This window comes from Neoarius graeffei, chromosome 23 (assembly GCF_027579695.1).
Source record: "Neoarius graeffei isolate fNeoGra1 chromosome 23, fNeoGra1.pri, whole genome shotgun sequence".
In the NCBI taxonomy this organism is placed as follows: domain Eukaryota; kingdom Metazoa; phylum Chordata; class Actinopteri; order Siluriformes; family Ariidae; genus Neoarius; species Neoarius graeffei.
In genome coordinates this window covers 28,513,451-28,527,259 of record NC_083591.1, presented here as the reverse complement: position 1 = coordinate 28,527,259, position 13,809 = coordinate 28,513,451, and the positions used below count along the sequence as shown (strand labels likewise).

General features: G+C 39.5%; 1 protein-coding gene across 1 annotated transcript in view; it reads right to left on the bottom strand.

Moving 5' to 3' along the window:
• Positions 1-12,037, bottom strand: part of kirrel1b (kirre like nephrin family adhesion molecule 1b) — a 90,911-nt gene extending 78,874 nt beyond the window's left edge. Inside the window, exons 1-3 of the mRNA XM_060905395.1 lie at positions 11,845-12,037; positions 10,665-10,817; positions 3,722-3,871 (exon numbers count right to left, since the gene is read on the bottom strand). Of these exons, the coding sequence (XP_060761378.1) occupies positions 3,722-3,871; positions 10,665-10,817; positions 11,845-12,037 (496 nt within the window). The remainder of the gene's footprint in view (positions 1-3,721; positions 3,872-10,664; positions 10,818-11,844) is intronic.
• Between the last annotated feature and the right edge of the window lie 1,772 nt (positions 12,038-13,809).

The window sequence follows — 13,809 nt, the reverse complement described above, 5'->3', positions numbered from 1 at the left end:
ACAGACACGGTCATAATAAGCTCCTCCATTTTCCTGGTTACTAGGGTGACAAGCCGTGCCCATATGATTGGATACCTGAAAAGGAGTGACAGTGGAGCAACACCAGTGGAGTGGAGGGGCAGTGGAGCGACACCAGCACCTTTCTGAAAATTTCAGAGATTTTCAACTAGTAGGGGAGGCCTCTTGCTGCAGCCTGGATGTGGGCTGGAGGTCACATTGGACCATGTAAGAACAACTGCAGGATACACCCCAGCTCTAACCATAACCCTTGTACATCATAGGCCCATTGATTGCAAGTGGGTGACCTCTCCCTCCACCCATATCCAATCCTGTAGGCTACAGTGAGACACGACTAGAAGCACAGAGCGGCTGCACAAAAAAGGTGGAGTGCTCTGAAAAAAAAATCCTGGGTATATTGCTTTTTCTCTAGGTGGCCATATTCTCTCGATTTTGATTAGGAACAAGTGGAAAAAAAGCACTCAGAAGAAAAGTTATGCAAACACTCACACTTGGCTAGCAAAGTTTTAGGGCATAGATATGATTGATTTTTAACCACACGTTTGCGTAGACAACTGTCTTTATATGTGTAGACAGATATAGTCATACGTAATTGTTCACATACTTGCCTATGTATTGTGTTCTACTGGAAGAGTCCATGAGAGAGTACACCAGACAACTCAGTCCATATAGAACTTCTCGATTTGTATGATGTAAACAATAAACATGGTAACACTCGAGGAGGTTAGTACAGTTGTATTTAGTGATACTGCTTCTACACTGCCCCTATTGTTCATGTGCCTATTGCATCTTGCAAATGCATAGTGTTAATTTGTGAGGACGTGCTCAACCTTGGCTCCAACAGAGGCAGGGCATACAAAGCAACCGTGGTGCGCACACAAATGCATAGTTAAAAGCAACTATATCTCTGCCCTTAGACTGACTGCATTCACTGCTGCATTTTAAAATATTTCAGTTGTTTAAGTAAACTATATTTGTCTTCTTAAATTTGTGATGTGAAAGTATATTATTGGCAGAACAAAATGTTTTGTCAACCTGTTTGTTTGTTTTTGTCATTTTTGTATATTTTCCAGAATTGAGCTGTACTAGCATTGGACAGGTTTTTTCCTGCCTGCCTCACATTAAATTAACTGTCTGTCTCTAACATTATCTTTTGTGTTTTGACTACCAACCATGTTTGTGAGTTTAGAGAGCTCATGTGTCACAAATCAGACAGATGCCATTTGTAACTTGCTAGCATTTATGTTCCTTGTGTCTGACTTTAACAAGCCTTTTATTATGGCTCTGCCGATTCTGGTTTTGACTTTGTACGCTGGATTTTGCTCTTTTGCCTTTGCCTCTGATACCCTGTTTGTGTCTTGCCTGACCATTGCTTGTTTTTGACTGCTTTTTCCCTCACAATTTGGATTTTTGCTTGAATAAACTGTCTTTCAGCTTTTACATAATTTCACAAATACACACTGCTTCTTTTGTGTGTGTGTGTGTGTGTGTGTGTGTGTGTGTGTAATTAAAAAAAAAATTATATATATATATATATATATACACACAGTGGTGCTTGAAAGTTTGTGAACCCTTTAGAATTTTCTATATTTCTGCATAAATATGACCTAAAACATCAGATTTTCACACAAGTCCTAAAAGTAGATAAAGAGAACTCAGTTAAACAAATAAGACAAAAATATTATATTTGGTCATTTATTTATTGAGGAAAATGATCCAATATTACATATCTGTGAGTGGCAAAAGATTGTGAACCTCTAGGATTAGCAGTTAATTTGAAGGTGAAATTAGAGTCAGGTGTTTTCAACCACTGGGATGACAATCAGGTGTGAGTGGGCACCCTGTTTTATTTAAAGAACTGGGATCTATCAAAGTCTGATCTTCACAACACACGTTTGTGGAAGTGTATCATGGCACGAACAAAGATTTCTGAGGACCTCAGAAAAAGCATTGCTGATGCTCATCAGGCTGGAAAAGGCGACAAAACCATCTCTAAAGAGTTTGGACTCCACCAATCCGCAGTCAGACAGATTGTGTGCAAATGGAGGAAATTCAATAAAAAAATTCATTGTTACCCTCCCCAGAAGTGGTCGACCAACAAAGATCACTCCAAGAGCAAGGTGTGTAATAGTTGGCGAGGTCACAAAGGCCAGACCAGAAGGCGATTGGAAAAATATTTTGTGGATGGATGAGACCGAAATAAATATTTTTGGTTTAAATGAGGAGCATTATGTTTGGAGAAAGGAAAACACTGCATTCCAGCATAAGAACCTTATCCCATTTGTGAAACATGGTAGTGGTAGTATCATGGTTTGGGCCTGTTTTGCTGCATCTGAGCCAGGACGGCTTGCCATCATTGATGGAACAATGAATTCTGAATCATACCAGTGAATTCTAAAGGAAAATATCAGAACATCTGTCCATGAACTGAATCTCAAGAGAAGGTGGGTCATGCAGCAAGACCCTAAGCACATGAGTCGTTCTACCAAAGGATGGTTAAAGAAGAATAAAGTTAATGTTTTTGAATGGTTAAGTCAAAGTCCTGATCTTAATCCAATTGAAATGTTGTGGAAGGACCTGAAGCGAGCAGTTCATGTGAGGAAACCCACCAACATCCCAGAATTGGAGCTGTTCTGTACGGAGGAATGGGCTAAAATTCCTCCAAGCCAGTGTGCAGGACTGCTTAACAGTTACCGGAAATGTTTAGTTGCAGTTATTGCTACACAAAGGGGTTACACCAGATACTGAAAGCAAAGGTTCACATACTTTTGCCACTCACAGGTATGTAATATTGGATCAATTTCCTCAATAAATAAAGGACTAAGTATAATATTTTTGTCTCATTTGTTTAACTGGGTTCTCTTTATCTACTTTTAGGACTTGTGTGAAAATCTGATGATGCTTTAGGTCATATTCATGCAGAAATATAGAAAATTCTAAAGGGTTCACAAACTTTCAAGCACCACTCTGTGTGTGTGTGTGTGTGTGTGTGTGTGTGTGTATGCATGCAAATATCTTAGGCATGTATAAAGAAATGCTGTAGTGCTGTAGACCAAAAATGGCTTAAAATGATGAACTGAAATGTTTCAACATTAAAAAAAAAGTAAACAGCAGTAAGCCATAATAAATGAAATAAAGTCAATATTTGGTGTGAGTTCCCCCTTTACTTAAAAAAAATAGTAGTCTCAGGTAGAATTAGTGCAGTTTTATAATGAAATGAGCTGTAGTTTTTACTGACCATCTTGCAGAACCAGCCACAGTTCTTCTGGACACTTTGTCACATTTGCTTCTTAATTTTGCAGCGAAACACCGCAGCCTTTATTATGTTCTCTTTTTTTTTTTAATCTGAAAAGTGGTTCTGTATGTAATATTCTTCTCAGCTACAAACATTTTTTTTTTCTGTATCACTTAATTTTGTGCTGGAAAACGAACGTTTGGAACTCTAAAATATTTTTCTACTATTCGATAATGTAGAAGTCATAAAATAGAAACTGATAAAGTTTGTTTGAAAAAAAATTGGGTGCCTAATATTTTTGCACAGTACTGTATGGACACACACACACACACACACACACACACACACACACACACGATTTGTATATATATATATGTCAGGTCATCAGTTCACACAACAGGTGCACACACACACACACACACACACACTTTAAGTGTGCAAAATCATATGTGTGCTCTGAGTTCATACTGAGGACAGTGAGTTTGGCTCTTCTGGATCGGAGTGCTGCTTCAGTGGCTTGACATTCATACAGAGAATCGTCTGACAGCTCAGCTGATGAAATCTCCAGGTTATACTGACCCACATCAATGATCCTTAATACACGATAACGTGGCCATGCTGTAACACACACAAATAAACCCTTGATTATTCGTTCCCATATTCACAATCAGTAACACATAATATATCTGACACCCCCCACACACACCTGTAGTTTTTAATGCCCAAGGTCCACACTATATAACATATGGCAAACTGACCTGGATGATTGAGAATCTTCACGAACATATGGCAGTGCACAAAGGCACACACACTACTGCATGTTATGCTACAGTCATAACGCATCACATTATCACACACACACACTGTTACCACAGACTCTAAGGAATAGACTACCTTTGGAATCTATATAAAAGGGAGGGAGAAATGAGACATAATAGGAGGGAGAGAGAGAAAAAGAGAATTAAAAAAAACAGACAATTGTCTGTTGAGGCTTGTATTAGTAAGTTCCTCCCACCAGAGGGCTCCACTCCAACACATTGGCATTCAGCACTGTCTCCTCTTTCTCTCCTCTGTCTTGCGCACACACACACACACACACACACACACACACACACACACACACACACACACACACACACACACACACATTATGACATCATTGATCTGGGGGGGGGAGACCAAAGTATTGGCAATGATTACATCATCCTTTAGCTCAGCCAATCCTAGCAGATAGCCAACCTATGTGTAGGTGTGTGTGTGTGTGTTCACACATCTATAGGTCAGAATCATACATTTGCATGATGCGCAGTGAAGGAGGACTGAGGACAAAAAATTAAGGAGACAACGCAAAAGGACAAAGAAAGATGCATCAGTAAAGGGATGAAGCTGGAAATGTTAGAAGAAAGAAAGAAAGAAAGAAAGAAAGAAAGAAAGAAAGAAAGAAAGAAAGAAAGAATGTATTTGAGGTGATAGCAATTTGTAACCACTGTTAGATTAGTTAATTTGCATGTCTGCACATATAATAATAATAATAATAATAATAATAATAATAATAATAATAATAATAATAATAATAATAAAATTAGTTCAAAGTGTTTTACAACATGGCAATTATCTAAAACAATAAAATGTTAAATGGCAAAGGATATGACATTTCATACAGTCCATCCATTATCTACACTGCTTATTCATCAGGGTCGTGGGGGAAGCTGAAGCCAATCCCAGCTGACTTTTGGCAGGGGGTGGGGTACACCCTGGTCAGGTCATCAATCTATCACAGGGCTCATGCAGAGACAAATAACCATTCACACCTACATTCAAACCTATAGGCAATTTAACGTAGCCAGCTGACCTAATCCACATGTCTTTGGACTATGGGAGGAAACCATTCCAGGCACATGGCAGGCATGAGAAGAACATGCCAACTCCACACAGACAGGCGCTAGTTGGTCATGAGGTTTGAACCCAGAACCTTCTTGCTGTGAGGTGACAGTGCTAATCACTACACCACTGTGCCACCCCATTTAAACCAAGAAAAGCTTAAAGAAAACATTAGAACATGAAAATATATATCTCATTAAAAAGTAAATTTAAAAGTAAAAATATGAGAATAGAGAAGGGGAGAGACTCCTTACAGGCTGGATTTCAAACAGTACAGTATGTGTCTCAGCAGACTCTGAGAATACACACACACACTTTATATATATCAGGGCTCGAAATTCGTATATTTTTTCACCAGCCAGCCGGACTAGTTACCTTCCAAAGTAACTAGCCAAACAGAAAATCAACTCGCCAAAATTTGTTCATGTATGAATTTTACTCAGGGGTGAAAGTAACTTTTTTTTCTTGCCGTTACTATTATTTTGAGTCATAGTGTGCGTTGAAAAATACACCTTATTCATTATTGTCTACTTATCAAGCATTCACTAGGACTTCTTATCACTCAGTAGTACTAGTATACAGGGCCGTGCAAAGACCTTTGGAGGGGCAGGGGCTCAACATTCAAAAAAGGGCACTTGGAACAAATTTTTCACACAAGTTAACTTTATTCAAAACTAAATTTCAATTGCAACTGAACATTCTGTGTGTCTTGATAGAATATGTTGTGGACGTCGTCATTCAGCCTTAAGTTTTCGAAGCTGCTAGAATATGTTATTAACGCCGTCGTTCAAACTAAAGTTTCCGAATCTGCCACGTTAATGAAATGGATGGAGCAAACGGTTTAAATATAGCCTAGGCGGCTTCATTAAATGATAAACAACCCTACGCATTTACTGTTGTGTTCTAAGCTGCACAATATTGCAGCATGTTCAGATAAGAAATGAAAGGAGACTTTCAGTGTGACCTTACCATGCCGTTCCTCGCACTGTCTCCCACTGTCAACCGCCTGCATGCGCTTTCTGCACGGAGGTTCACTGAATGCATGACGTCACGGATTGATGCCCGCATTTACATAGAAAAACGTTATTTTATAAATCTATAATTTCATATATTATTGTCAAATTGTAGAGAATATTGATGTTGGAGCTAACTTATCTTTTACAAATATTAAAAAACAACAACAACAACAACAACAACAACAAAACAGTCCCTATGAAAAGGGCACTTTGGACAGCAAACAGAAAAGGGGCAGAGGCTAGAGCACCTGTAGCATGACGTCACGGATTGATGCCCGCATTTACATAGAAAAACGTTATTTTATAAATCTATAATTTCATATATTATTGTCAAATTGTAGAGAATATTGATGTTGGAGCTAACTTATCTTTTACAAATATTAAAAAACAACAACAACAACAACAACAACAAAACAGTCCCTATGAAAAGGGCACTTTGGACAGCAAACAGAAAAGGGGCAGAGGGTAGAGCACCTGTAGCACCGGTTCATTGCACGTGGGTGCTAGTATAGTACTTTTTTATCACACTATCACTCTTTCATCCGCCTGTATCAGTTTTTGATTATAAATAAATTGCAAGCACATCATTTCAACAACACAATCGTTTTAATAACATTTTTTTAGCTGAACAGTTGAAAACTAACTTTTCATTTTGGACATTCTGTCTACTAAAACACTTTGGATACCAGCTGCGCACGTTGGCGCGTTGGAGCAGTGGGCTCTGCGCACTATCTCGCACGTTGTCTGTCGAGTGAAACACGGAAGGAATTCACTTCAGACATAATTCAGAGACAGGTCAGAACGAGTTATATGCAATGTACACAGTAAAAAATGGAGTGTCAATATTGCAGTGTAAACCTATTTTCCTCTGGATAGAGTAGTTATAACACTATGCAGAGTAAAATCGTCTAAATGGTAGTGTCAAAAGTGAGAGTTAATTCCCACTTGCACACAACGACAAAATCTCTGCAGGGTGATGATTCCCCGCGAAAATACAATATAGAGTCAGATTAACTCTGAAAATCTTACACTATCTATAGTGTTAAATATTTTTACACACCTCATTGTTAATTTTGACACAAAATAGAGTAAAATTAACTCTAAAAATCTTACACTGGCTATAGAGTAAATTTTACACTGATTTTGAGTGGGACCAAATGTTATCTGACAGAGAGTTAAATTCAACTCTTAAAGAGTAAAATTGACACGATGATTTTTACTGTGTATATTGAGGAAAACGTGTTGCTTGTGGTAAATTGACGTTAGCAGGTGTGGTGTTATGCTGAAAGTGCATTTTTTTTTCAGAGACAGTATATTTTTCTTTCCGGTACGGCCAAATCTTTTAGTGGTACACCGGACCGGCCAGGACCGGCTTACTTTCACCCCTGATTTTACTTCTGTCAAAAATAACACAAAAGAGAGTAGTTTCCATTGTTCATGACTAACGTGCATTTATTTCAAGACCCGAGCATTTTGATACTGTTGTTAAATACATAAATGAGAACAACACAGAGCACCATAATATCTCATCTCATCTCATTATCTCTAGCCGCTTTATCCTTCTACAGGGTCGCAGGCAAGCTGGAGCCTATCCCAGCTGACCACGGGCGAAAGGCGGGGTACACCCTGGACAAGTCGCCAGGTCATCACAGGGCTGACACATAGACACAGACAACCATTCACACTCACATTCACACATACGGTCAATTTAGAGTCACCTGTTAACCTAACCTGCATGTCTTTGGACTGTGGGGGAAACCGGAGCACCCGGAGGAAACCCACGCGGACACGGGGAGAACATGCAAACTCCACACAGAAAGGCCCTCGCCGGCCCCGGGGCTCGAACCCAGGACCTTCTTGCTGTGAGGCGACAGCGCTAACCAGTACACCACCGTGCCGCCCAGCACCATAATATAATATCAACAAATAATAATATATTGGACTTTTTTCCCCATCAGCGGGGGGTCTGCAGGTTGTGATGTCTGTAAACCAATCAGGATGCTCTTTGTCTAGCCTGCACTACATGAACTGGCACACACGCAGTCTCTCTCGCGCACTCCGTCATATGCGCGATGCAGACATTAATGTCTCGTGTGCACGCGCTTGCTCTAGATTCCGGGAGATATTCTCCAATTTGCGGGCATCAGGGAGCCGCTATCAATATGCGGGAGACTCCCGGAACTTCCGGGAGACTTGGGATGTCTGTTATATGCATGCGCAGTGAAAAAACCGACAGCCTGACCGTCCTGCCGATAAACACATTGATTAACACAGACACGGCACGCGCTTAATATGTGGCGGCTTTAGTTGACAGTGTGTCTGAATCTTCGCTTCATATATCTTTTTATTTTCAACTAGCCAGCTGGCTAGTTACAGGAATTACTCACCAAATGACAAATTAAGTCGCCTCGGGCAACCGGACCACCGCGAATTTCGAGCGCTGTATATATATATACAGTGGTGCTTGAAAGTTTGTGAACCCTTTAGAATTTTCTATATTTCTGCATAAATATGACCTAAAACATCATCAGATTTTCACACAAGTCCTAAATGTAGATAAAGAGAATCCAGTTAAACAAATAAGACAAAAATATTATGCTTGGTCATTTATTTATTGAGGAAAATGATCCAATATTACATATCTGTGAGTGGCAAAAGTATGTGAACCTCTAGGTGAATTTAAAGGTGAAATTAGAGCTAGGTATTTTCAATCAATGGGATGACAATCAAGTGTGAGTGGTCACCCTGTTTTATTTAAAGAACAGGGATCTATCAAAGTCTGATCTTCACAACACATGTTTGTAGAAGTGTATCATGGCACGAACAAAGGAGATTTCTGAGGACCTCAGAAAAAGCGTTGTTGATGCTCATCAGGCTGGAAAAGGTTACAAAACCATCTCTAAAGAGTTTGGACTCCACCAGTCCACAGTCAGACAGATTGTGTACAAATGGAGGAAATTTGAGACCGTTGTTACCCTCCCCAGGAGTGGTTGACCAACAAAGATCACTCCAAGAGCAAGGTGTGCAGTAGTCGGCGAGGTCACAAAGGACCCCAGGGCAACTTCTAAGCAACTGAAGGCCTCTCTCACATTGGCTAATCTTAATGTTCATGAGTCCACCATCAGGAGAACACTGAACAACAATGGTGTGCATGGCAGGGTTGCAAGGAGAAAGCCACTGCTCTCCAAAAAGAACATTGCTGCTCATCTGCAGTTTGCTAGAGATCACATGGACAAGCCAGAAGGCTACTGGAAAAATGTTTTGTAGACGGATGAGACCAAAATAGAAATTTTTGGTTTAAATGAGAAGCGATATGTTTGGAGAAAGGAAAACACTGCATTCCAGCATAAGAACCTCATCTCATCTGTGAAACATGGTGGTGGTAGTATCATGGTTTGGGCCTGTTTTGCTGCATCTGAGCCAGGATGGCTTGCCATCATTGATGGAACAACAAATTCTGAATTATACCAGCGAATTCTAAAGGAAAATGTCAGGACATCTGTCCATGAACTGAATCCCAAGAGAAGGTGGGTCATGCAACAAAACAATGACCCTAAGCACACAAGTCATTCTCCCAAAGAATGGTTGAAGAAGAATAAAGTTAATGTTTTGGAATGGCCAAGTCAAAGTCCTGACCTTAATCCAATCGAAATGTTGTGGAAGGACATGAAGCGAGCAGTTCATGTGAGGAAACCCACCAACATCTCAGAGTTGAAGCGGTTCTGTACGGAGGAATGGGCTAAAATTCCTCCAAGCCAGTGTGCAGGACTGATCAACAGTTACCGGAAACGTTTAGTTGCAGTTATTGCTACACAAGGGGGTCACACCAGATACTGAAAGCAAAGGTTCACATACTTTTGCCACTCACAGATATGTAATATTAGATCATTTCCCTCAATAAATAAATGACCAAGCATAATATTTTTGTCTCATTTGTTTAACTGGATTCTCTTTATCTACTTTTAGGACTTGTGTGAAAATCTGATGATGTTTTGGGTCATATTTATGCAGAAATATAGAAAATTCTAAAGGGTTCACAAACTTTCAAGCACCACTATATATATATATATATATATATATATATATATATATATATATATATATATATATATATATATATATATATACATACACCATTTGTATGTATGAACTGTATAAATGTATGCATGCAAGTGTTGTATGACCTAAGTATGTATGTTTGTGAATGCTTCTATCTAGTGTTGTTTGTTAACAAGTGTGTACAGTATGTAATGAGCATCTGTGCCTGTGTGTTAATGCATTTTGCATGTCTGCACATATTTGTATTTTGTATACTTATATACTGTGTATACACACTCACCATCCACTTTATTAGGAAAACCTGTACACCTGCATATTCAAGCAGTTATGTAATTAGCCAATCATGTGACATAATGCAAAAAGTCATGCAAATACAGATGAGTGTATTATAGTACTTGTACAAGAATCCTTGCAAGAATACATTTGAGTGTCTACATGTTTCAGTGTGATCTCACCCCTCAGGTCCTCTCCAATGCCGAGAGCAAGTCCGTCTTTGGTCCACTGGACGATGCCTGTGTAGTTAAACACCACACAAGAGAGTACAACCCGCTCCCCCAACACCACCGACTGATCTGCCGGCTCCTGAGAGAAGCGTGGTCCAGCTAGCACTGACCAAGAAAGAGAGAATAGGAGAGGCACATTTAACAAAATTTCTGTAAATTGAAAATGAATTTTAAAAGAAATAAACTGTTTCAAAATGTAAACAGTAAAAAATGCATTTCTATCATGCAATTTTCTAAAAAAAAAAAAAAAATATATATATATATATATATATATATATATATATATACAGTGATATGTTTTTCAAGCCATTGTCCTTCTTTTGTCTCTTACTTCTGGTTTCTCAAATGTATTTTTTTCCCTTTTCTACTGAAACACTAATGCAGAAGACATGAAATAAGCTGTGCAAGCAGAATGCTTATGAGGCTGTGCTGAAACCAGTGGATATTTGAATTGCTAGATAGCTGTAGTCAAAATATAACATTCATTCCTTGGAGTTCCAAACAGTATAGGCAAGTTCCTTCTCCTTACCTTTCCTCACTTTATTGTTCCCATAACAACAAATAGCAATGTGCACAGAGATGTCATGAATGTTTGACAAAAACAGATGATTCACAAAATGATCACCCAGTCTCCTCTTGGTTTCTCCAATGTATAGCTAATGACATCTATTACAGCAATACAGCAATACATTGGAGAAATCAAGAGGAGCTGATCACTTTGTGTGTGCTTATGTGTTATTTAAGCCTTGGATTCTGTTCCCCGATTTGTGTTGTGTTTGTTTTTTTTCCCCATTTTCCGCTTTCTGTCTTGCTACATGTTTCTTTACCTGGTGGAGGTGTTTTTTTTTTAGTATTTAGTCTAGTAAAAGGATTTCCAAGCCTGCATCCATCTCCAAGTCTCCTTCATTCTTGACAGAACACAACACCTATTGAAATGAATGCAGTGGGAATGACCAGGAATTCATAGATCAACCAGTTGAGTGCCTCCCTAAGCTGACTCCTGACATCATCCCGCCCCAAATTTTTTTTAGGGGGGATATAATTGGTGAGTCGGTTGAGACAGAGGCCAACTGGCCAGTTTTCAGTGTCCAGCCTGAGCTGGAAATAAATGATTCGATCTTCGATGTCATACCGGGGCTCTGCTCGGAGGTCAACAGGGCAATCTCTGATGCCATGTTCCCATCGGTGATCAACAAGGCAACCTCCAGCGTCGCCAATGCTGTGCCTGATTCCATGCCCATGCCTATGACTGAGTCCATGTCCATGCCTGAGTTCATGCCTGAGTCCATGCCCATGTCTGAGTCCTTGTCCCAGCTCATGCCCATGCCTGTGTCTTAACCTGTATCCAGGTCCATGTCCTTGCCAATGTCTGAGTCCAAGCCCATGCCTGTGACTGAGTCCATGCTTATGCCTGAGTCCATGCCTATGGCTGCACCAGAGACTGACATGGCAGTCTTCAGTGTCATGCCCATGCCCATACCAGAGACCGGCAAGGTGATAATGAGGTGAAAAAGTTAATGCTGGCGAGGATAGAACGGTGTCAGAATACACAGTGCATTGCAGCTTGCTGCCAGAGTGCCCGTGCTGACCCCTGTCCACTGCCAAAAGTGCCTACAATGGGTATGTGAGCATCAGAACTGGACTATGGGATAATGGAAGAAGGTGGCCTGGTCTGATGAAACAGATTTTCTTTTACATCATGTGGACAGCTGGGTTCATGTGCATCATTTAGCTGGAGAACAGAAGGCATCATGATGCACTATGTGAAAAAGGCAAGCTGGTGGTGGCAGGGTGATGCCCTGGGGAGTGTTCTGTTGGGAAACCTTGGGTCCTGGTATTCATGTTGATGTTCAATTGACACATACCACCTACCTAAACATTGTTGCAGACCAAGTACACTGCTTCATGACAATGCTATTCCATAATGGCAGTGGACACTTTTAGTAGGATAATGCCACACTGCAAAAATTATTCTGGAATGGTTTGAATTCAAGTTCTTGACTTAGTATCTAAATTCCCCAGATCTCAATCTGATTGAACATCTGTGGGATGTACTGGACAAACAAGTCTGATCTATGGAAGCCCCACCTTGCAACTTCTAGGACTTAAAGAATCTGCTGCTAATGCCTTGGTGCCAGATACCACAACACACCTTCAAAAGTCTTGCAGAGTCCATGTCACAATGGGTTAGAGCTGTTTTGGTGGCACAAGGGGGAGCTACAGAATATTAGGCAGGTGGTTTTAATGTTATGGCTGATCAGTGTACGTATTGCTATACATTGAAAACATCTGGGTTTGAGATCAAAAGATGAATATGAGACGATAGATCAGAATTTCAGCTTTAATTTCCGGATCTATAGATCTAGACATGTTTAAAAAACAAACAAACAAACTAACTAACAAACTAACTAACTAACAAACTAACTAACTAACTAACTAACTAACTAACTAACTAACTAACTAACTAACTAACTAACTAACTAACAAAAAAAAAACTTAGAACAAAGCACCTTTTGTCACCCAGGTGTGATCAAGACTCTGTTAGAATGGTTGTTTAAACAATTAATTGCTCTGCTCTGAATGTCTACTCTTGGTTTGAGTTCTGGGATTTGCATGTAAAGACTGCATTTGTTATTAAAAAAAGATAAACCAGCATGAACACCAGAGCTGTCTATGAGAGAAGAACAAACCAATTTATAGCTGAGAAAAGAGTAAAAAAATGTAAAAAAAAAAAAAAAAGTTTTTTTTACATTTTATACAACGTCCCAATTTTGTTGGAAATGGGATTGTCTATTTTTTCTTAAAAGTTTCTGTTTGTTTTTCACTTGAATTTTGTTGGTTGCGCTTTGTTATTTTTTTATTCACCATCTCCCCGCTACGGCTCCGTAACAATCTGATGTTTTATTGTATTTTTTTTTTAACTTGCAATTTTCACAAGGGTGTAGACTTTGGTTGAGGGTACCTTTTAGATTTTTGCACAGTACTGTATATACACAAATGGCTCTGTTATGCTGTATGGGATATTTTGCTGTCAGAGGGATGTCTAACTGTAAATCAATCAAATTCTTGATGAAACAGAAATCATTAGACATTTCTA